At 36.1% G+C, this 22,865-nt stretch overlaps 1 protein-coding gene across 2 annotated transcripts in view; it reads left to right on the plus strand.

Moving 5' to 3' along the window:
- The window catches only part of STAM (signal transducing adaptor molecule), a 67,915-nt gene that overhangs the window by 26,482 nt on the left and 18,568 nt on the right, over nucleotides 1-22,865 (plus strand). For both annotated transcript variants that reach the window (XM_024750102.1, XM_024750103.1), the window contains 8 exons: nucleotides 6,195-6,270; nucleotides 6,352-6,447; nucleotides 7,914-8,060; nucleotides 12,805-12,895; nucleotides 14,764-14,956; nucleotides 16,982-17,076; nucleotides 20,409-20,497; nucleotides 22,501-22,588. In XM_024750102.1, the coding sequence (XP_024605870.1) occupies nucleotides 6,195-6,270; nucleotides 6,352-6,447; nucleotides 7,914-8,060; nucleotides 12,805-12,895; nucleotides 14,764-14,956; nucleotides 16,982-17,076; nucleotides 20,409-20,497; nucleotides 22,501-22,588 (875 nt within the window). The remainder of the gene's footprint in view (nucleotides 1-6,194; nucleotides 6,271-6,351; nucleotides 6,448-7,913; nucleotides 8,061-12,804; nucleotides 12,896-14,763; nucleotides 14,957-16,981; nucleotides 17,077-20,408; nucleotides 20,498-22,500; nucleotides 22,589-22,865) is intronic.

Here is a 22,865-nt window from a genome sequence, read left to right on the forward strand (position 1 = left end):
AAGGAGGGTTTATATTCTCTGTTAATTAAAATTTTTTTTTTACTTTGTTCAACAAAGATTTGAGGTCCCATATCTTTTAGTGTGTGCCTGCTGGGTACTAAGACCTATAAAAGTTATGCAGACACATATCCCCTCCCCACTCCACAATACAGTTATACATATATCCCTGAATTGTGAGTTGTAGTAAAGCACTTTTTATAGCATGTAAAAAGAAAATGTAAAGTTTAAATCACTCTAAAATAGCTTTGAAAGCTAATGTTGTAAAAGTAACTTGGTAGAAGAATATGTTTGTGCTTTCTAGAACTAACATTGAGCATCTCTAAGTCCCTGGCATGATTCTGGGAGTAATGTAATAACATACTGAACAGGAAGCATTAAAGTCCCCTTTTACAGATGAGGTCTGTCAAGCCTCAAATCTTTTTCTACTGAATCACAGTGCTGCTTTTGTCTAGCAGTAGGTCTCAGCCCAGTGGTGGTTTAGGGATGGTTTTGGTTGTCACAATGACAGGAGGTTACTACTGACATTGATTAGGTGGGGACTAGAGATGTGGTACGCCAGATAGTCTTACGCTGCAAGAATTTTTCTGCCCCTATTTAGAAACATACTGTTAGTATCTTTGTACCTTTTCAGTCCTGCCTCACAGGTGAGGAGAGGTTAACCGTGCGAGCACATTCATGAACTGTGCTATACACTGTTATTTCTGTTACTTTTTTTTTATATTGCTTTTCTTTTATATTTACAATACTTTAAAGAAAATGTTCTATTGTTCTTCTGTCAGGCCCTGTGAGGGGGATAATAAAGAGGTGGTACCCTCTTTTTGAAAAGTTGATTGATCTAAAATCATTGGTTTAGTAATAGGTGCAATAAGTAGTATTTTAATTCACTGCCTTTTCAATGGTAATAATTTCCTCAAGCGTATAAAATCTCATCACAGTTTAACCTGTTATCTTTATAATACAAAAGTACTTTTCAATTAAGATGTAGAGATGAGACATATTTTTAAATAAGAGACTTTTAAAAACTTATACAAAGCATAAGATCTCACAAATTTTGACTCCTTTATCCAACTAAATCATTGAATATTTTTGGCTTTCTCCTTATATATTAATAGAAAGACCTTTTCAGGTAATCTCACTAACTGGTGACTAGAGATGAATGCTGAGCTATTTATCTGTCATACTGTACAACAACATACCTACAAGTAGATAGACATTTGTAAATAATGTGGTGACAGTTTTGGAAATGTACTCAGGGCTATTCAAAGAGATTTGAAATTTCATTTTTCTTTGAAAAGAGAACTGTAGGAATGCAAAATTAGTTTTAGTTTTCTTTGGTCCTCTTAACTCTAGATCTGAGCTACATCCTATGCATGTTTAATTTACTGAATTTAACTGTATTCTTTTGCAGCCCCCTCAATTTTATTTTTCTTCAAAACTTGTTCTTCTGTCCATTTAGTGAGCTCTACGTGCTGTCTTAAATTCCAGTTCCCCTTTCTCTTACAGAGTGTGTATATCTCCCTGCACTGAGTATGACTCTTGCTCAGAGTATACATGTTTTAAACAACATGGCCCTGAATATACAAGCCATCTTCTTCACCTGGTGCTCAACATAACAGTTTTGCTTCAGTAATTGAGGAGAAATTGCCTGTATTGAGCATATTTGAGAGATGGCAGAATATGTTCTGCAACAGTAACTCCCTAATCAAAGAAAATTGATTAACTGCCATTTTTGCCTTATTATCCTTACTTTGGAAACTCAGGAAACAGTACAATTCCATTACATTTTACAGTGGTGTGATTTGTGGTATGGTCATTTATCACATAGTAAGTTAAGAGAGTTATTTTGGGGTTGGAAAACTGGGAAGGGTGAGAGAGAGTTCTTTCCTTGTTCTTGGCTGTATCCTTGACCTCTCCTATCTTTTTGTTTTCCAATCTCAAGATAAGGCAGAGAGAGGATGAGTCTTACAAAATGTTTTAAAATACCAAAATGGAGTTTTGGGAAGGGTTTTGAGAGAGATCAGGATTTGACTACCCTTTACAAAAGGTTGGTGGTGGAAACTGTTGGTAGACTCCTCTAAATGCACATGCAGATTTTATCTTAGCAGGTAATTTTACAAAATGCTTCATTAGTATGTATCAACAGTCCCATTCCTCACATCCTATGCTCCTCCCAGCACTCCTTACTATGCATTTTCCCCTCATCACGTAATTTTTCAGAAATAGATTTTGCGAGTGCATGTACATTTTCCACATAGAAAGCAAACTCAGTGGAAGATGCAGAAGTTGGTAGCTTTATAATGACGATTATTCAGTTATTCTAAATACTAATTATTGTACAACAGTGAAAATTCGTGTCTTTCCCATTTAGTTCAATGACTTCTTGAGCATCGGCCATGTTGAAGACATAGAACCTGAAAGATGGAGAGTGGTGTGGAGAGAGGGGAGCTGGAGTGAGAGGGTCTAGTGGAGTAGAGCCCCCTCCAAAAGCTTTCTTTCCGTGGAAGCCCACAGTACAGTGTATTGAGGTGGCCTGGAGTAATGTTCTGAATAATGAAACGGACTTTGATGCTTTAGTTCATCAGAGCTGACATATGCTGAGGCAGCTGTGTCCATTCATGAAAAGCCTGTTTTCTTGTCTGGTCTAGGAGTCAAGGAAAAGACAGTAGAAGCGACAACTAGATGGAAGTACTGCCTTTTTTTCTCTTGTATTAACTACGTGTTCGAGATCTATGCATAAAAGGATAATGTTTGGATGAACATAGTTTTGGCTGGGCTGACCATGCTTCCAATTTCCCTTGGATAGTTTCACTCTATGCCTGCTGTTCTTGTATTACGCCTGGTTAGCACCCCCTTTCACTCTCAAAGGGGCACTCGTATAGATGATAAATTATACAGACACTGTATTTGTAGTCCATTTTCGTTTGTCATTGAGAGGATAATAGCCATAGGACACCTACTTTAAATTATAACTCTTAAACCTTTTTAAAAAGAATATTTTAGCTATAATTTTTTGTTGAATTGTAAGATTTATAATGAAATGTATATAAATATACTTTCACTGCTGTATTTTACTTATCGTTTTGTGGAAATACTGAAAAGCTGAATTGAAAAAAAACACGGAACAGAATGAGGTCGTTAAATACTGGATTTTTGTGGGTCGCTTCTGTTGTTCAATAGCACCAGTTTTATACTCAGTTCTGAAGGGATTTTTTTTTTTAAACTTATTATACCTAAAAAGATATTGCTTTGTTGGCATACATAAAGTGTTTGTCAGGACTTATAAACATTCTAGTTGGCTTTTTCGGGCATTATCCTTTTTATGGACGCAATAGCCAACTTTGCTTTGGTTCCAGACATGTCCTTGCCTTGGTTTTTAAAATTGGCTGTGGTTAAACATTTCAACAGTATAGAAATTAGTGAAATAAAAAGTAAAAAGTTCCATTTCAAAGCCCCTTTCTCCATCCTCTTTTCCAAAAGTCACCACAGTTTAGATTTCTTTCTTTAAAAAAAAACAAAAGTGTGGTTTATGAACAATACATCAGAAATTTCACTTAAAATTTGGTGGTAAAGCAAGTATTGAGGATTATTTTCTAAAATGTTTTATTCACTGAGCTGAATTATCTTTGGATCATTATTTTTAAATGATTTGAATTTCGGTATTTAGATAATTTGGCCTCTGCCAGTGCTTTGAAATGATAATTTTGTATTTGTCAACATGCTTTTCACAACTGCAAAAATTAGCACGAGGTCACAGATTCTGGCTCCTAAAATAAGTCCAACTGTAAAAAAGGCAGAATCTAAATAATGTTATATTATTTCTTCAGTCTAATGATGATGCTTTTAGACACTTTTAATACAAAATCAGTAGAATAAGAGCTGCAGAATCGTGAGTTGAATGCTTGACATATAATAGGTATGCCATAAATACAATTTTCCCCCTCTTTTTTCCATGCTCTTTAGGTGGAAAGCTTCCCAACAGGCAGTGAAACAGCCTTAGAAACAGAAATTTTATTTTTTATTCTAATATCTCCCTATTAAAAATGACTTTTTTTCTGTTTATCATTAGTAATTGCATTTTCAATTCTTAAAGAAATTTTTTAGGACAATTATTCTTACTGGCCAATTTTCCCAGGGCTCAGTGTTGTTCAGATCACTTGATACTGTTTTTTCTTTTGTATGTGTGTGTCCAACTGTCCATTTCCTAAACTTCCATCCCAAGTGGAAGCTCTGTATGTCTGCAGTTAAATAGTAACTGTCCATTTCCCCCTTCTCTTAGCCACTGGTGACTTCTATTCTACTTGTATCTCCATGAATTCGCCTGTTTTGAGTACCACGTATAAGTGGAACCGTATAATATTTCTCCTTTTGTGTCTGGCTTATTTCATTAAGTATGTCTTCAAGGTCCATCCATGTAGCATGTGTCAGAATTTCGTTCTTTTAGGCTGAATAGTATTCCATTGTATTTTGTTAATCCGTTTGTCTGTTGGTGATTTGGCTGTTGTGAATAATGCTGCTCTGAGCATGGATGTACAGATGTCTGCTTCAATCCCTGCTTTCAGTTCTTTTATGTGCGTATTCAGCACATAGTGGTGGAGTTCCTGTGTCACGGGGCAGTTTTATGTCTGACTTTGTGAGAAGCTGTCAGACTTGTCCACAGTCGCTACGTTGTTTCGTTTCGCATCGCCGTGGGCACCGCTGTGCGTAAGGGTTACCATTTCCCCACATCCCCGGCTGGTTGCCTCTTCCTTTTTAATGTGAAATCGTGTCTCACTGTGATTTCATGTGCAGCTCCCTAATGATGCTGAGCGGTTTTTCATGTGCTTTCTGGCCATTTATATATCTTCTTTGGAGAAATGTCTGTTTTGAGTCTTTTGCCCATTTTTGAATTGGATTATCATTTTTTTGTTGTTGAGAGGTAGGACCCCATTATATATTCTGGATATTAATCCCTTATTAGATACGTCCTTCCGTTTCTATCAGGTTAATTTCATCCAATTAGTTAATTAGTTAATTTTATATATTTTTCTTCTCTGGAAGTTTTATTGGGTTCTTTTTTGTATACCACTTCTTTCCTTTGCTATGTTGATGATTCCTTGTACATCCTTGATCATACTTAAAATAGCTTATATAATTTCCACATTTTCATTTGACTGAGTTTTCTCCTAGTTAAGTGTCACTTCTTCCTGCTTCGTGTCACATCTGGTAATTTTTGATTGAATGCTTAGTATTATGAATTTTATATTGTTGAATGCCAGGTTTTGTCATACTCCTGTTAAAGAATATTGGACTTGATTCTGTTAGAGGTTAGGCCTGGATCAATTTTATTCTTCTGTGGCTTGTTTTTTAAGCTGTTATTGGATGGATTTAGGATAGTCTTTTGGGATGGTGTAGCCCCATCACCAAGGCCTAAACGCTCTGCTGCAAGGACTGTCCACTTTGGTATGAGCTCTGGCAGCTGTGTGAGTTTTGGGAACCCTTCAAAGTAGAGCTCTCAGTCACTTTTTGTCCAGCCTGGTGGGCAGCAGACCTCAGTGGACCCCATGCAGGTATCTAGCACTCTTTCTTCATATAGCTCCTCTACTCTGTCCTGCAAATTCTAGCTCCCACAGCCTGCCGGAATTCTGATTTCTGTCCCCTCAGTTTCAGTAAGATCACCACCATCTTCCTGGGATCAGCTTCTCTGTGCTGAGATCCAGAAACTGCCTTTAGACAGAAAGCCTATTTCGCTACCTGGAAAGTGCCCCTGGGTAGAAAGTTGAGGCAGATGTCTGTTTATCTAATTTGTGTTCTTTCTTAGAGATCATCATTCAGCGCTACCTGTGGCCTGATGTCCCAAATGTATTTTAAATATATTTTTCCAGTTTTCTAATTATTTACAACAGGAGTGTAAGTCTGGTTCCAGTTATTCCATCGTGACTGGAAGTGGAAGTCTTGGTCTGTCATTTTATTTTCAAAACTTTCCATCTAGAATTAGCCCAGAATGCCTTATCTATGATCGTTAAGGAAGAGAGCCTGTTAATTTTGTTTGAAAAATTTAAAGGAACTTTTTAGTGTACAGTTTTTCAATTGTGTCATTAGTAAGAATTAAACTTCTCTACCATATTCTCCCTTTTGTATCATAGTCTATTGCCTTTTATAGTTAAGGGGGAAAAAAGTAAAATGTATTACTAATTGTTACATTTCTTATTTTTTAGACCTAAAGATTGTCTTCGGTCTATTATGAGGAGGGTGAACCATAAAGATCCTCATGTTGCTATGCAGGCTCTGACTGTGAGTGGTTTCATTTCAAGATCTACTGCAAAATTGTCTACCGAAACTGAGCCCTTTTAACTCCCTATTTTATACTTTTAGCTTCTAGGAGCGTGTGTATCAAATTGTGGCAAAATTTTTCACTTAGAAGTATGTTCAAGAGATTTTGCTAGTGAAGTAAGCAACGTATTAAACAAGGTAAGGCACATTATTTCTAGAAATGAATTAGCACTGTCTTCTTTCTTCATATATTTTATTGTTCAGTTCTTCACATTTTAAATCACAAAGGACTAGTCTGTGCTTTTTTTTTTTTTTTTTTAACTCTTTCTAGGCTATGTCTATCCCATGTATAAGTCCATGTTAGGTTTTGCTGAAGAGACTACACATTTATATAACTTGGAGATTTGGTTTTGGTCAAGCCAAATTAGAATATATTTAACCTCTTTTCTTCACCATTCCTTTCTTCTGATGAAAAATATGTGTATTTCTCTGAATAAGAGGTACCAGTTTACTTCAGGCACAGTTTTTATAACCATTTTTTTTTTTTTAGTCACAGAGGTCATCTACTTAACTGAATGTAGAGTTAAAAATTCAAATCCAGCAATTTAAGGAATTAAAAAAATTTAATTTACTAAGTAATATGTGAGTTTTCTCAGTAAAAATTCATGCATTCTAAAGGTAATTATTTCTGGCCTTTTTTTGGGGGGATAATTATATATAAAAATGTTTTAAGTGTTAAAAGGGAAAATGCTTCATGTTTTTTGGAAAAAATGAGTATTTCCAGATTTTAGTAGGAAATAGTACATAAATAAGAATTTAAAATTCTGTACTCCTTTTAGAACATGGTTATGTGATAATTTTTTCCTGTTCTGCTTTATTCAGTTATTCAGTTATATTTAGGTATTTTGTGCTAATTATTTACCATTCTTTTGATGTCCTGAATGGCCATCAAAATGTACAACGGTTTATGAAGAGATTCTAATGTAATATTTTCCTTAATTGAAGATTTGTACTCAGTATTTAGTAACGTGAACAACTTTAAAAAGCAAACAGTTGCGTATAGGAGAAAGAACTCTTTATTTTTCAAATATTTTACAGTGAACATATTGGTTTTATACTTAAGGGGGAAATGTTATTTTGAAGAAATGAAGTTTCCAGGAATATCGGCATATAGTAGACCTCATGCCAGGCCTCAGATAATTAAGTAACTGGGTAAAAACACAGCCATGCACATTAAAAGTCAGGAATTAGGAATAAGGGAATTGTACTATTTATTCTCTCTTTCCAACTTATTTTTCATTGGTCTGCAAAAAAGAAAACAAACTTTTCTATGTCTTCCTCATAGACAACACTTGCTTAGTTGCAAAATACTCTGAAAAGTCCTGTCTTTCTGACCTCCAGAATAAGTTACTATATATCTAATGTCTTAATATGTTATGAGGTATGTGATGGTATCATCTATTTTTTTTCATAGTGTGGAAATAAAACAAGTTTATTTCTAGTAACTATCTGTATTTTCTTATGTGTCATCTATAGCTAGGGATAATTTATGATTTAAAAAGAGATCTGCAACACTTTATAGGTTTTATATTTATGGTATCTGTATTAAATCATTTGCCAGGAAATTAGTGCCTTTTTATTAATTTATTTTCTCTATTTTTAAGGGTCATCCTAAAGTATGTGAAAAATTAAAGGCTCTTATGGTTGAATGGACGGATGAGTTTAAGAATGATCCACAACTTAGTCTAATATCAGCAATGATTAAGAACCTTAAGGAACAAGGTGTTACGTTTCCAGCTATTGGCTCTCAGGTATTTTATATAAATTTGTGTGTGTGCTACAGTTCGTTTCTCTAAAGTAGCTATGTTTATTTGAGTTTTTCTTTTTTTCCTCCAAACCCAGGTAGTTTTTAATACTCCAGAGGAATTTTTGTTAATAATAATAATCTTGCATATAAAGTTGCCAGAAAAATATAGTGGAATGTTAATGTGTTCCAACTTCTATTTCCCCACTGTTTCTCCCTCTTTATTAATGAATTCATTTAACGTTTTTGCAATTAAAAAAATTTTAATATAATTTTAATACTACAGACAAAATTGCTTTATTAGGTAATACTGACATTCTTGTTAAATGCTCTTCGTGCTGTAATTTTATCTACAAAGAATGACAGCTCAAAAATCAGGTTTCCTTAAAATTTAAGGATGTGTTTAGAGGTTCTTTGGATTATGAAATTTATGAGCACCTGTATTAAAAAATGGTAGGGAGATAAAAGGGGGTCATTGGGAAGAAAAATTCCCCTTAAGAGCTGGCCAGCACCTACGTGTCTTCTTTCTTTTTCCTAATAAATATGATTGACTGAAAGACTTAACTTGCCTTAAAAAAAAATTATTTATGTAATGAGCTCAATCTCTAATTTACGTCATATAGGAGAAAAATGGAAGATTATCTCTTTTATTCCTTTTCTATTCCGGTAACCATCCTTTAGGATGCCCAGCTAACTAAGTAGGCGTAAAGTGTGTGGTAACTTACTGCACTGTCTTTCCTCACTGTATGGCTTGGGGTAGAATATAATGAGTGATGTGCAAGCATGAGCAGAAAACTCTTAGTTGTAGAGGGCTCCCATTCAGGGTTTTGACCATTTCAAGGGAATTATGAAGTGGTTCATCCAGACTTATCTAGACTTTCTTCCCAAGGCACTTCTAATTTATGTAGGTACTCTTGAGATGTGAAAACCTAGAAATATATTTTGGAGATAAAGGAAGAGAGGATATTTTTCTTCTTATTTGAAAATATTTGGCTTATGAATAGTTTTACAATGATAAATTACATCTTTGAGAAGTAGTCATTCATAATTGATAGCTCATTTTTACTACCTCAGAATAATTTCGAATCTGTATAATTAAGGAATAATTTTATGCAGAATAATCCAAGATATCTTATAATAAGATATCCTTGACAATAGAAGCAATGTTTAATTATCGAAGAGTAGACTCACTATGGAGAACCAAAGAGTGTAGTTGCTTAGTGGAATGGCAGGTTCTGTATTCTGAGAACCTGTTCCAGAGCTTGTGACTCACAATGTGGTTGGTTGGCCATCATCATCACCACCTGGAAGCTTGTGAGAACTATAACATCTCATTCACGGGTGGAAATGCGCCTCCATAGCAGTGGATTCATTGTGTCCATTTTAACAGGCCCCCCGATGACTCTGTTTTGAGCAGCACGACTCTTGAGGACAGCTTTCAGTGCAGGTGAAAACTGCATTTCAGTCCACAAAGGAACAAAACTGCATTTCAGTCCCTGTAAGAGAAGGAAGAAGAGTCACTGATCCATTTGATACGTAGCTTTGTTTGGTTAACCTAGAATCTCAGATAGTTGTGGGAACAGCTCTAGTGATCCTCTAATCTAATCCCCTCATTTTACAGATGAGGATACTGAGACCCAGAATGGTTAAGTGACTTGCCCAGGGCCACAGCTAGTAGTTGACAGAGCTGGAACTAGGACACAGGCCTCCTGACTCTCAGTCCAGTGTTCCTTCCACTACACGATCCTGCCTTCCGTTTGATATTGAGGTTAGTAGATATGTGTCTGTCCGGACTAGGCTTCGAAGGACAAGAAGTGGAGTGAACACTGGCAAGAGCGTTTACGTACTAATTGGTGTAGATGTGAGACTACTCTCCTGTTGAAAAGATTCAGGGTGTAGATCAGCAATAGTAAAGTTAAGAGGTACTTTTCTTTTTTGCATCTAGATCTTATAAAATATGTGAAAGCTCATTTTGTTACAGTTGCTGTCTTTCAACCACAAGAAATATGTAAAATGCGTATAAAGTAACCTATGATGAGGTAGAATGGTGATTTTTTTAATAGTAGTTTCTGAAGAGGTTTTCATTGAAAACCATGTTTGTAAAGAGCTTCATGTTTAATTAAAAAAAAATCTATCATCTGGGATCAACTGCAGAAGTCCCTCCAAATCTTACAGTCACTTAGTTGCTTAAGCTGTTACTACATTTTAATCAGACTAGACCTTTGTTAGCATACTTTTTAAAAAGGTTCTGGAAACGAGAATTTTTTAAAGTATATTTTTTCATCCAAGTACAGAAGAAAATAATATAAAAATATTAAGAAAAGTGATACTTGAGTCACCTAACTCTTGCTGCTGTGGTTCTCTTAGCACTGACTTTGGACACTGAGGTTGAAGTGATGCTGGCACTGCTACTGTGTATGACTGGTTAATCAGACAAGTAGCGTTGCTATACTTGGAACCTGATGATAGAAAGGAACTTTGAAAAGAGAGCAGTTCAGGAATGTAGGGCTTAATATAGCTTGTTTCTGCACTTCCTACTTGACCAGTAGAGATCCCTTCTCAGACCACAAAAGATCAATATGTCTATTTTGTGAAGTTCACAAATTGTGAAAAAAAATTCATATATAACAATAAAGGTTGTCTCTGATGAAGCATACGTTCAATTTTCAGAAGTGTATGATGATTAAAACATTTTTATTTAAGGAAGATTACAACTAGAGGTGGGTCAGATTGAGAGTGCTTGAAGTTCTATTCACTGAATACAAAAGCTCTCTTCTAATCAGCTTTTCTAAAAATAAATGCCTTGTGTATTTGTTTGACATTATAAATATATTAAGTGAAGACTATTGCACGGTATTTACTATAATGTTGAATATTTTGCCTTTCATTTACTCAACAATCATTTATGAGCTCTTGTAATATTTAGCTCCATATACCCTCAAGGAACATGCAGCCTGGTTATGGAGACAGACATGTAAGCAGAGAATTATAATAGGAGCTGAGATTTATTGCCTGTTACTATGTACTGGGCAGTGATCTAAGTGCTATGCATTTGGTAATTTGAATATTTTTTAGAATTTCATTTTTCTTAATTGATGGCTTTGGAAATTACAGTATACATTTGTAACTTGTCACAGTCTATTTTGAGTTAATAGCGAATTATTTCATGTAAAATGTAGAAACCTTGCAACTGTAGAGAGTTTATTTACTCCCTACTTCAGCACCCTTTGTGCTGTAGTTATCACATGTATGGCACGTATCACCTCTGCATACATTTTAAGCCCAGGAGACAACGTTATATACTTGTGATTTAAACCCTGAATGACCTTCATTGCATCTGACTTTGGAAGCTACGTGTGCTGATTTAATCCTCATGACAGCCCGTGGTGTGTGGGCCATTGTTGTCCTCATTTCGTAGATGAGGAACTTGAGGCCAGAGGAGGCTTTTAGGCGCTCAGGGTTCATGTGTTAGAAGGTGGTGCATCTGGGGTTTGAACCGCATTAGCCTGACTCCCCATTAGCCTGATTCCCCAGCTTGCGTCCTTAACTGTCCTTAACGACCCGAATCATATAATACCTTGTTTAAAAGTGTTACCAGAGGGGCACAGAGGAGGGAAGGCTTAATGAGAGGGTTTAGGAACGTTTCACTGAGAAAGTGATTTTCAGCTGTTCACTGACTGGTGGGTTGAATCACCCAATGTGGATGGAGTACAGTGAGCCAGAGGGGAGGACGTCATGAGTAGAAGCAAACGTGTGTCACAGCGTGTGTGTGTGTGTGTGTGTGTGTGTGTGTGTGTGCGCGCGCGCGCGCGCCAACAGTTTCTGGTAACTGATAGAATGGTTGAAAAATGAGGCTGGAGTCTCTCATTGGCCTCGATGGCCACACAAAAACTCAGCAGCCATTAAGACTTTAGAAGCTTGTAATTCTGTAAGTGTGAATCAATGTATGTATTTATTTACTTGTACACTACCTTATATACAAAATATGTTTAAGAGGGACAGTAATATATTGTCAAAATTAACTGCTAGTATTTTGATTTAGAAAATAGTATAATTTTTTTTCTTTTTTGCGGTACGTGGGCCTCTCACTGTTGTGGCCTCTCCCATTGCGGAGCACAGGCTCCGGACGTGCAGGCTCAGCGGCCATGGCTCATGGGCCCAGCCGCTCCGCGGCATGTGGGATCATTCCCGGACCGGGACACGAACCCGCGTCCCTTACATCGGCAGGCGGACTCTCAACCACTGCGCCACCAGGGAAGCCCGAAAATAGTATAATTTTATGAGCATTTGTATTGCTGTATATCAATCTGGATTCCTAAAGATAATATCCTGACTTTTGATCTGGAAGGAAACAGTAAAACTCTTGAATAGATATTTTAAAAAATTTTAAACTGCTTGTTTTTAAAGTAGTCATCTCCTTCCCACTCTCAACCCCTTTTTGTTGAAATCTCCTCTAGTCTGTCTTCTCTGGTTTGCATAGTGTCTGCTTCTAGTTTAACCTCTTCACACAAACCTGGGAGAGTGTGGCTAGGTTGTTAACCCTAAGAAAACAAACTCTCTCAGTCTGTTTTCTCCAGTTCTACCTGTTCTCTGGCTCCTTTCAAAGAGGAGGCTGCTCAGGTTCAGATTTCTTTCTTGTTCAGAAGTCTGTGGTGGATTGATGGGAAGGGTCTTGTGAGTTCTTAGATTAGTTGGGGGTAGGAAAATTTGAGAACAACTTTCAAATATCATTTTCCTTTTTTGTGTGTTAGGCTGCAGAACAAGCAAAAGCAAGCCCAGCTCTGGTAGCCAAGGATCCTGGTACTGTGGCTAACAAAAAAGAAGAAGAAGATTTAGCGAAAGGTACATTTTTAAGTCCCTGATCATGGAAAGAAGATAGGTCTTTTACTCGATGTTTATTTTCCCCCAAGATATTTAAAAATAAAAGAAATAGGAGTTCACAGCTAAAGTTGAAATCTACTTGTTCTCCTTTATTCCTCTCTTCAGTGTCACTTTTTTCCTCTCCTCTTCCGAGGTAACTGCTATCATGTATGTATGTTCAGTCTATGTTTCTATAGTGTTTTTACTACACTATCTATGTGTCCATAAACAATACCAAATACTTTTTTGTGTCCAACAAATTCTTTTTCATAAATAGTGTACTCTAGGTATCATCTACAACTTGTTTTTTTCATGCAACAGTATGTTTGAGATCTGTTCATAATGAGACATGTATATCAAGTTCATCTGTTTTAACTTCTGCGTAATATTCCAGTGAACTAATAAATATCTGCTGTAATTTATCCTCCTACTGATGGACAGCTGGGTTTTCTGATTTTTTTTTCACTATAACAAGTAAGCTGCACTGAGTATCCTCGTCCACCTTGTGTGTGTGTGTGTGTGTGTGTGTGTGTGTGTGTGTGTGTGTGAGAGAGATTTTGTTTTGTGGTATTGTTGGCTTATGGAGTAGGTACATCTTTAACTTTGCTAAATAGTTATAGTATTTTCTTTTCCATCAGCAGTGTATGAAGGCTTTTATTATTCACTTATTCTTTTTAGACTCATGACATTTTCTGTTGTCAGAGTTTAATTTTTGTGAATCTGATGAGTTTGAAATGATACCTAATTGTTATTAATTTTTATTTTCTTGATTGCTAGTGAGGTTCAGTCCTTTTTTGAACGTTTATTAGCTGTTCTGATTGTCTCTCTTTCTATTTTTTTTTTCTAATAATGATGTATAGAACATCTTTATTTTGGATATTAATCTTTTGCCTGTTATATCTGTTATAGATATCTACTCTTGGGTTTTGGCTTACAATTTAAACTTTGATAATGACATGTTTTATTAAACAGGTTTTAAATTTTCATGTAGTCAAAATTTTTCCTTTTCTTTTATGATTTTGGGTTTGTTTTTTTTAATGTCTTAAGATAGTTTCCTCTCCCCCAGGATCCTGAAAGATATTTTTCTATGATAATTTTAAAGTTTTGTTTTCCCATCTGGTCTTTTATTCATCTAGAACAGAGATGGAAGGGAAGACGGGGTTATGTGTTGCACTGAAAGCAGGGTAGTCAATTCATTAAGATTATGTTACAGAGCCTGTGTGACACATGGTGATGGCCTGTATTAGGGGAGGAGATAGAGCAGACACATTTGAAATCTATTTTGGGGGATTTGTTAGGTGAGACTTTACTGTAGTTATTTCCAAATTCCAGTTCTTAGACTAATTACCTGAGAATGACCTTTGGAACAATAAAATGTAGGTTCTCAGATACTTCCTTTGAGACTCCTATTTAGTAAGCCCCCAGTGAAGGACTCAAGCTTGGGACTTTGGACTTCCCAAGTGATTTTGATTATTATTTGGTAAACTTAAGCTACAGAAATACATTGAAAAGATGAAAGAAAATATACAATATCTGCAGCTGAATTAAACAAAATTGATTTATGTCTTTTTATTACCCAGAATATTTAAAATTGTACCTGTTCAGTAAAAATAGTCATCATGCTGTTCGGTTTTTTTTTTTAGTTTATTTATTTTTTAAGCTCTCAGTGTGAATGAATGAATAAAATTGATGACATTATTTTTGTTCAATATATTATATCAGGATATGTCGTAGTTTCCCTCTACATTATTAGAAGAAGAATACTTTTTACCTTCAGATATCTTTTTGTACTTCTTAGGATTGCTGGATATATTAACATCTGGGGTCTTTTTAAACCCATTATTTTCCAGCCATTGAGTTGTCGCTGAAGGAACAAAGGCAGCAGTCAACCACCCTTTCCAGTTTGTATCCAAGCACATCGAATCTCTTAACTAACCACCAACACGAAGGCCGAAAAGTTCGTGCTATATACGACTTCGAAGCTGCTGAAGATAACGAACTTACTTTTAAAGCTGGAGAAATTATTACAGTTCTTGATGACAGGTGATGGTTACTATTAAGTTGAACATTCACGTGAAAATATATAACATATTCTGTGTTTCATATTATTCTTGCTGAATGCCTTATCAAACGTAATAAAATCAAATACTGACGCAGGTAGTTTTTCTGTAGGACGGTCGGTTGCTTTGCTTGTGTCATACTGTCTGGATTCGTATTTTGTAGCTTAAGTTTTCCTCGTCTATCATTTAAATGGGTTTTATATGTCTTGGAGGCCTAGTTTACTCTATTCATTTTTGGTTCCATCTTATAATTTAGATTGTTAAATTAGTAAAAAAAAAAAGGTTAGGATTTTAGAAAATACACCAAATATATATATATGTATATATATGGAATTTATAAGAAATACAAAATATATTGAATTAATTTATTTGCACAGAATAGTGTATCAGTGTGGAACAAATTCATTTTACATGGTGTTATATACGTTATATCATAGGGGAGGTGGTACAGTGCATCTGTTTTTTTACTACAGCTTTATGTTTACTTGAAAATTAGTTGTTACTGATGATTATGACTCATAATGAAGTGCTAAAATTCGCAAGTTTTTTTTTTTAAGTCTTTATTTTTTTTAAAGGGAGAGCTGACCTGGCAGTTTTTTTTTTAATAAATTTTTATTTATTTTGTTTATTTTTATTTTTGGCTGCATTGGGTCTTTGTTGCTGCATGCGGGCTTTCTCTAGTTGTGGCGAGCGGGGGCTGCTCTTCATTGCGGTGCGCGGGCTTCTCATTGCGGTGGCTTCTCTTGTTGCGGAGCATGGGCTCTAGGTGCACAGGCTTCAGTAATTGTGGCACGCGGGCTCAGTAGCTGTGTCTCATGGGCTCTAGCGCGCGGGCTCAGTACTTGTGGTGCACGGGCTTAGTTGCTGTGCGGCATGTGGGATCTTCCCAGACCAGGGCTCGAACCTGTCTCTCCTGCCTTGGCAGGCGGATTCTTAACCGCTGCACCACCAGGGAAGCCTAAATCTTTGTTTTTGAGGTCGGATAAATGCATTAGGTTTTTTTGTTTGTTTCGTTTTAATATTTATGTATTTATTTGGTCGCACCGGGTCTTAGTTGCAGCAGGCGGGCTCCTCAGTGTGGCTCACTGGCTCCTTAGTTGCAGCACGTGGGCTCCTTAGTTGTGGCTCCAGGCCGCCTTAGTTGCGGCACATGGGCTCCTTAGTTGTGGTGTGTGAACTCTTGGTTGTGGCATGCGCGTGGAATCTAGTTCCCTGACCAGGGATTGAACCTGGGCCCCCTGCATTGGGAGCATGGAGTCTTATCCACTGTGCCACCAGGGAAGTCCCTGCATGTGGTTTTTAAAGATCAATTCAAATACATTTAAGATTTTTCTTATACTATCACACTTACATACTAATATGTTTTCTTGAATGGAAGAAAATGAAGTAAAGTTTGAGCTGGTTGCTGGAAGTTGCACAAAACCTTGATCATTCATTCATTCAAATAGTATTTATTGAGCACTTGCTAGCTTTCCTTATCCTAGGTGCTGGGGATCCAGTGGTTAGCGTGGGTACGCACCCGGGAGTGTGTTCCTTGTGAACATTTTGTGCTGTAAATGGTGTTACTGTCATGTGTCTTCTCTTGTGGGGGGGAAAGTTTCCTAATGTGTGCTAGAAAGAGCACTGATAAGGAATGGAGGTCTGGATTCAGAGCCTACCGTCTATCTTATTATAAAGGATTCTCACACGGGAGCCTATGAACCATTCGAAGTTGACAGTTTTCAAGTGTGGGGACCTCTGTTTGAGGGAGAGAGTTCAGAGCCTTGTACTAGATCCTCGAAGCGTTCGCCAGCCTTCCAGAATATGAGAAAGAACTGTGTGTTTAATAGCATCTTATCTTCTCTGAGGCCTCATCTCTAATTTGTAATAATGATACATTCACTTCCTCCATTGGATTGTTGTGAGCTTCAGATCTGGTAATAATATAGGTTAAACACTATAAAAGGTAAAGATACATAGAAATAAAAGTTCTTTGTTATAGTAAAGCATTCTTTCTTGTTTCTCTTAGTGACCCCAACTGGTGGAAGGGTGAAACCCATCAAGGCATGGGGTTATTCCCCTCTAATTTTGTGACTGCGGATCTCACTGCTGAACCAGAAATGAGTAAGTATTTTCCAGCCTGTCAATGGATGATGATCCACAATTCTCTCTAAAATTCAGCTTTCTGGAGCAGAGACTCTCCAAAGTTAGTACCTCCAAGGTGTTTATTAAAAATGCAGCTCCCCAGTCAGATTATTTATGAGGAGTCATCTAATCATCTAAGAATTGAAATCACCTGTCTACCAAGATTAACTTAAGACAGACTATGGACTTTTCTTTAAGAAAAAAAAAAATATATGTATATATATACACACATAGATATGTATGTATGTATACATATGTCATTGTAAAAATGCAGATTAAGAAGTGTTATAGAATTTATGCATTATGTATTTTTGGTATCATCAGTTGATGAAAGGGTGACAAATGCAGTGTAACCTTATAGAGAGTTCTTCCTATTCAAAGGTTAGCTCATTTCTCTAGTGTCCAGCCCCAAATTTGGAAGCAGTGGCCTCTTAGCAACTTAATAGCTTTCCTAAGCCACCATGTCAGATATTCAGAAGGAGCCATAACGAATCATGTCAATAACTTTTTGAGTTTCAAACCTTTGCTGACCAGGAGAAACAGACTAGAAAGTGGGGCGAAGGAGGAAAAGTGATATTACTGGCAGGCGTAATCATTGCAGGACGTGTAACTGCCAGCAGTCTATCGGAATGTTGGTAGGCAGTTCACTGTACTTCTAGGCAATACGGTAATGAATCTTCATAATGATGATTTTGTGGCATCGAGATTAAGTCACAACCTTCCTCTTTTTAAGGAAACAGAAATATGTTCTAATCTATAAAGATTTCTGTAGCGACTGAAATGGTTAGAATTTTAAGAGTTTTTTTGTAAGTAAGTTAGTAAGCTACAGTTATCTTGGCAAAATATCTCATCTTTCTATAAAGCCAGGTAGAAGAGATCAAAGAAAGTTATAACTCACGATCTGCTTTGGTCAGTTTTAGTTTACAGGAATTTTAAGAAAAGATCTTTGTCTCAGTTGTCTTTTTATTTCCAACAGTTCTTGGTACTGAATCTTATCCAGAATACAGACTATATAAATGTTTATACAATAAATGAAGCGCAAGTGTCTGTGTATTAACAGTAAAGATACACTTTTCTTTGAAAACATAAAAATGCTTCTCTTTCAAGAGAAGGCTTTAATAACAGACCAGATGTTACAGATCTTTGATAAAGTAATGCCCTCTCCTAGTTATTGTTGGGATGTCTTGTGTCACTTTTATAGGGACAGATTGTGATACCCATTCCTTTAATAAAGTTCTCTTTGGTAAACTCAGAAAACGTCCTGTGGAACCTTGTTTAGATGGCGGTGCATAGCGTGCTAACTTTTTAATCTGGGCTGATGGTGGTGGGGGATTTTTGCTTGATTTTTGGGTTTGTGTTTTTTTTTTTTTTTTAATCTTGAAATAGCTGTTGGAAAGGATGGAATTGTCTTGGACTTCCATTCAAGAGGAGATCCAAGATCTCAGGTAGATAAAGTAGCCATCTCGTCTTTTTTTTCCCATTATATAGAAATGTAACCTTAAAATGAATATTCTAGTTATTTTCATGTGTTCACTCTGGACCATGTAAAAGAGAAACCAGAGCATCAGAGCTTATACGTGGAGTTACAGTTCTCAGGCTTGGAAAATGAGTGTTAGCAAGATCCTTGTAGCATCGTTCTTTATGAGCAAACACAAGCCCATTTCACTGAATGTGTCAATTAGAAGTGCCTGACCTCCTTAGCTTGTTTTCGTTTTGGAGAGGCAGTAAGATTTCGTGCAAGCACTGTATTTTATATATGTATATGCATAAACACATCTGTGTGTGTGTGTAAAATATTATTTATACACACATACACATAATATACGCACAAACATACACATACATACAAAGTAATAGTATTAGTCCCTGAGAGAAAAAGCACTGCAAACTTGTGCATGGTCAGCTGTTAGGATGTGAAGTCTACCATGTGTTTTCTTATGGGTAGCAGCCAATGCAGTGCTGTCCCAGCTTTCTACTTGTTAATAGCTCAAGATACGAAAGGAAAAATATGTATAGCATATGGCTCTTTTTCTTCCATGGGAAAGTGAAATCAGCTGAAACTGGTTTTGTATGTAGAGTTTTACTTTATGGTGACTTGTGTGGGATGACTGTATTCCTTATATTGGAAATTAACCTATTTTCCATTTATATTCTATAGCATAGAATACATAAGTAATATGACTTCTTGTTCTCGGAGTAAAATCACAGGCCAGATTCCAGTAGTGTGGGCTAATAGAGCTAGAATGATTGGCGTTCAAATCCAGGCTTTGCCATTTATTAGCTTTCTCCTACGCAAGCGTTCTTAATCTTCCTAAGCCACTGCTAACCTCATTTACAAGATGGGCATATCTCATAGGATTGTATTGGAGATTCATTGGGGGAAATGCAGTATTCCATTAAGCATATTTAATAGTTTAATTAATATTATTTCCCTTCCTTAATTCTGCCCCTTTCCCATCCCCCTGATTCTTAATTTTTATGAATACTGATTGACTACATTGATATCAGGATGAAAGAATCCAAAAAGGAAGTTCATTCCTTTAAAGCTGTATGTGTTTCTCAGTATTACTTTGGATGAGATTAATTACTATGTTAATCATAACCTTATATTTGCTGGTTAATGTTACATCGAATCTTTTTAAAGATTGCTTTGTTGAGCAAGAGAAATACGTGCTTCTGGTTTGCAGATCCCTTAATAACCACCTTTTCAGTTGCAAGAATAATGTAACTAAAAAATGCAGACTGATTTAGTGGAAAATTCAGATCCCTGCCAAGGCCACTTGTAAAGCTCTCCACTGGCCTGGGTGTCATTCCCTTAGTTTAAAAAAAAAGACTGAGTGGCGTGAGGGGAATATATAGCTAACTTCCCAATTCATTACATTGAAAGAGCGTGGCCTGTGGAAAAGTGTGGAGATTTTTCTTTGAAAGGACTGGTAATTTGAAAAGAGGATTTATTTTCAATAGCAGAATTCATTTATGCCATTGTAAAACTTTGCTTTCTGTTCAGCAGTTTACTAAACTCTCATATGTAATAGGTGATTAATCTTTGTTCCAGAAATACAGTTCTTATTTTTAGTGAAGTATCTGTTATGGGAAACATAAAATCTTTAGAAGAAAAAATTAAGAAGTCTTCACAGAATTTCATAATGTCATGTTCTGTCATGGTTGCCTAAATCTGCAACCAAATTATCCCTTAAACTGAGTTTCTCAGATTGAAGGGAATACAAGAAAAATCCAAGTTCTCTCCTTAAAGTGCTTTTAAATAAAAATTTAAATTTATAAGGAAACGATAAATGTTACATGTCTTACAGTTAAAACGGAGAAGAAGACGGTACAATTTAGTGACGATGTTCAGGTAGAAACAATAGAACCAGAGCCGGAACAAGCCTACATTGATGAAGTGAGTGATTTCCTGCCTGAGAGTATCATACTGAATTCACTATTGAAGTTGCAATGGTTTTCTTCTCTTATTTAAAAAAAATTCAGTACTTGATTAATGCATGTGTTTTGTTGTTACACAACTTCAAACAATACAGACGAAGCAAAGATTCTCCTGGAAAGTTCCTCCCTAGTCCCATTCTTACCATGTCAGTGCTTATAGTTGTACCTCATTATTTTAATTCCTGCTTCATATTCCATAGAATGGACTTATCATGACTTCATTATTCTGTTGTTGGATGGTTAGGTTGTTTTCAGTTCTTTGTGTGTTTTTTGCTATTACAAACACTATTATAATGAGACTTTTTGGGTATATTCAAAAGAATGTGTGACTTTTTTTTTACATCTTTATCAGATTATAATTGCTTTACAATGTTGTGTTAGTTTCTGCTGTATAACAAAGTGAATCAGCTATACGTATACATATATCCCCATATCCCCTCCCTCTTGAGCCTTCCTCCCACCCTCCCCATCCCACCCCTCTAGGTCGTGTGTGACTTTTATTTTTAAATGCTCTGGAAATTATATTCTTTGTAACATTTTAAACTAATGATGAAAAATGAGATGTCATCTTTAAACTATGTGAGGGGATTTGTAGGTTTTTAGCCTGTTTTTAGAGGAGCCAGAAGCAGAAAGTTTGAAGAGCGCTGTTTTAGCGAAACGGGTTGTAGAAGCTGTGCTGAGAGCCCCCAGAGAATGTACTGGCGTCAGGGAAAGTTAGGTTTGGCTGTAGCATTCCATCGGAAAATGCATGCTAGCGGTCTGTCTAGAAACCTCATTTCTCTGATAGTAGACAATTTCCAATAGGTTGTAGAATTCTGTAAACAAAGAGAAGAGAAATTATCCACGTGTTAGTTGACTCTCACTCTCATTTTACTCCCCTCTCCTTTTTTTGGCTGTAGGCAAGCTTTTCTGACATGTGCCTTCTTTTTCAGACTACGTAAAATGAAAATTGTGAATCTTTTACGTTGAAAAATAATATCCATTTCTAATATGGAATTCTTTTGACTTCAGAAGAGTGTTTTAATATACGTGTGTCGTTTTCACTCTCTAGTGATTAATTCATCTCTCAAGCTGTTATCCTTCTGTACAGAGTATAGAGTTTTGTTTTGGTATAAATAACTACTTTGCTTAGAATTGGTACTCTTTAAATTATTTACCTAAGTAACTATACTCAGTAGCATAACCATGTAAAAACCATGAATGGAGAAAAGTTTGTAATTATTACAGTAATATTCTTTGGTACATGAGATCTATATTTTGGTTTTTTAAAACTTACGTACAGTTACATCTCTACTAATGTAATGCATAGATGTATTTATGTAATGATGCCTTCATTAGTTCTGTTGGTCTTACAGCAAAAGATTCTGAAATAGATCTGAGTCTTTGCTTTGAGATGCCTTCCAGCCTTTCACATAGGAAAATAGAGAAGCCATAAATCTTCCTCCTTTTTTTGATGACAAAGTGAAGCATTGGTGGAAAGAGAATGTAGAGTAAATCCTTCTGGTGCTACTTAGAAGAACAGCTGTACCAGAGCTGAGCTGTGCCTTACTGAAACAGCTGCTGTATTCTCCCTTGTAGAGAAGTAGTAACGGAGCTGTTAGTCACAAGTACTGCCAGCTTGAGAGAGAGGTTACACCTGTCAGCATGGCAAGACTACAGCTGCCCCTAAACAAAGTGCCACAGAAGTCCACTAGCATGACTTAAGAGATTAAAGAACTCACATGTTGTAAGTTTAAATGTTGCTCTATTTCTTCTCATCTAAGAATTTCTGGTAGCCGTTTCAAAAGGGCTCTGACTTCACATGATAGTAAAGAGAATACACGGACAGTAAATACATAGAAGCGAAATTGAAGTCTTCATATCTGTGCATTACAGGATTAGCCACTATCTAACTAATGAAGTGAGAAGGTATTGTTGCATAATGATTTGTTACCTTTTATAGTAACAGTTTAATTTCTGTAGGATAAAATGGACCAACTGCTACAGATGTTGCAAAGTACGGATCCCAGTGATGATCAACCAGATCTTCCCGAGTTACTTCATCTTGAAGGTAAACCTTGTTTTCCATTTCCCTTGCAAATAAAGAATAATTAGGATTAAATCTAGTGTTCTGTTACAGAGTGGTTTTATATTTAAATAAAATTGAAAATGGTATAAACAATGTTAACATTTCTGACTCTTCTGTGACCAGTCTCACGTTTATATGCAGTTTAATTGAACATTTGGTAGAATTCAAATTTGTATACTTTTCTACCCAAATTATTTTATTCAACGTTTAAAATGTTATAAAATGAAAATTGGTATTAAAAGTTTCTGAGATCAATACA

Source organism: Neophocaena asiaeorientalis, unplaced genomic scaffold, assembly GCF_003031525.2.
Source record: "Neophocaena asiaeorientalis asiaeorientalis breed wild unplaced genomic scaffold, Neophocaena_asiaeorientalis_V1.1 scaffold4, whole genome shotgun sequence".
Taxonomy (NCBI): domain Eukaryota; kingdom Metazoa; phylum Chordata; class Mammalia; order Artiodactyla; family Phocoenidae; genus Neophocaena; species Neophocaena asiaeorientalis.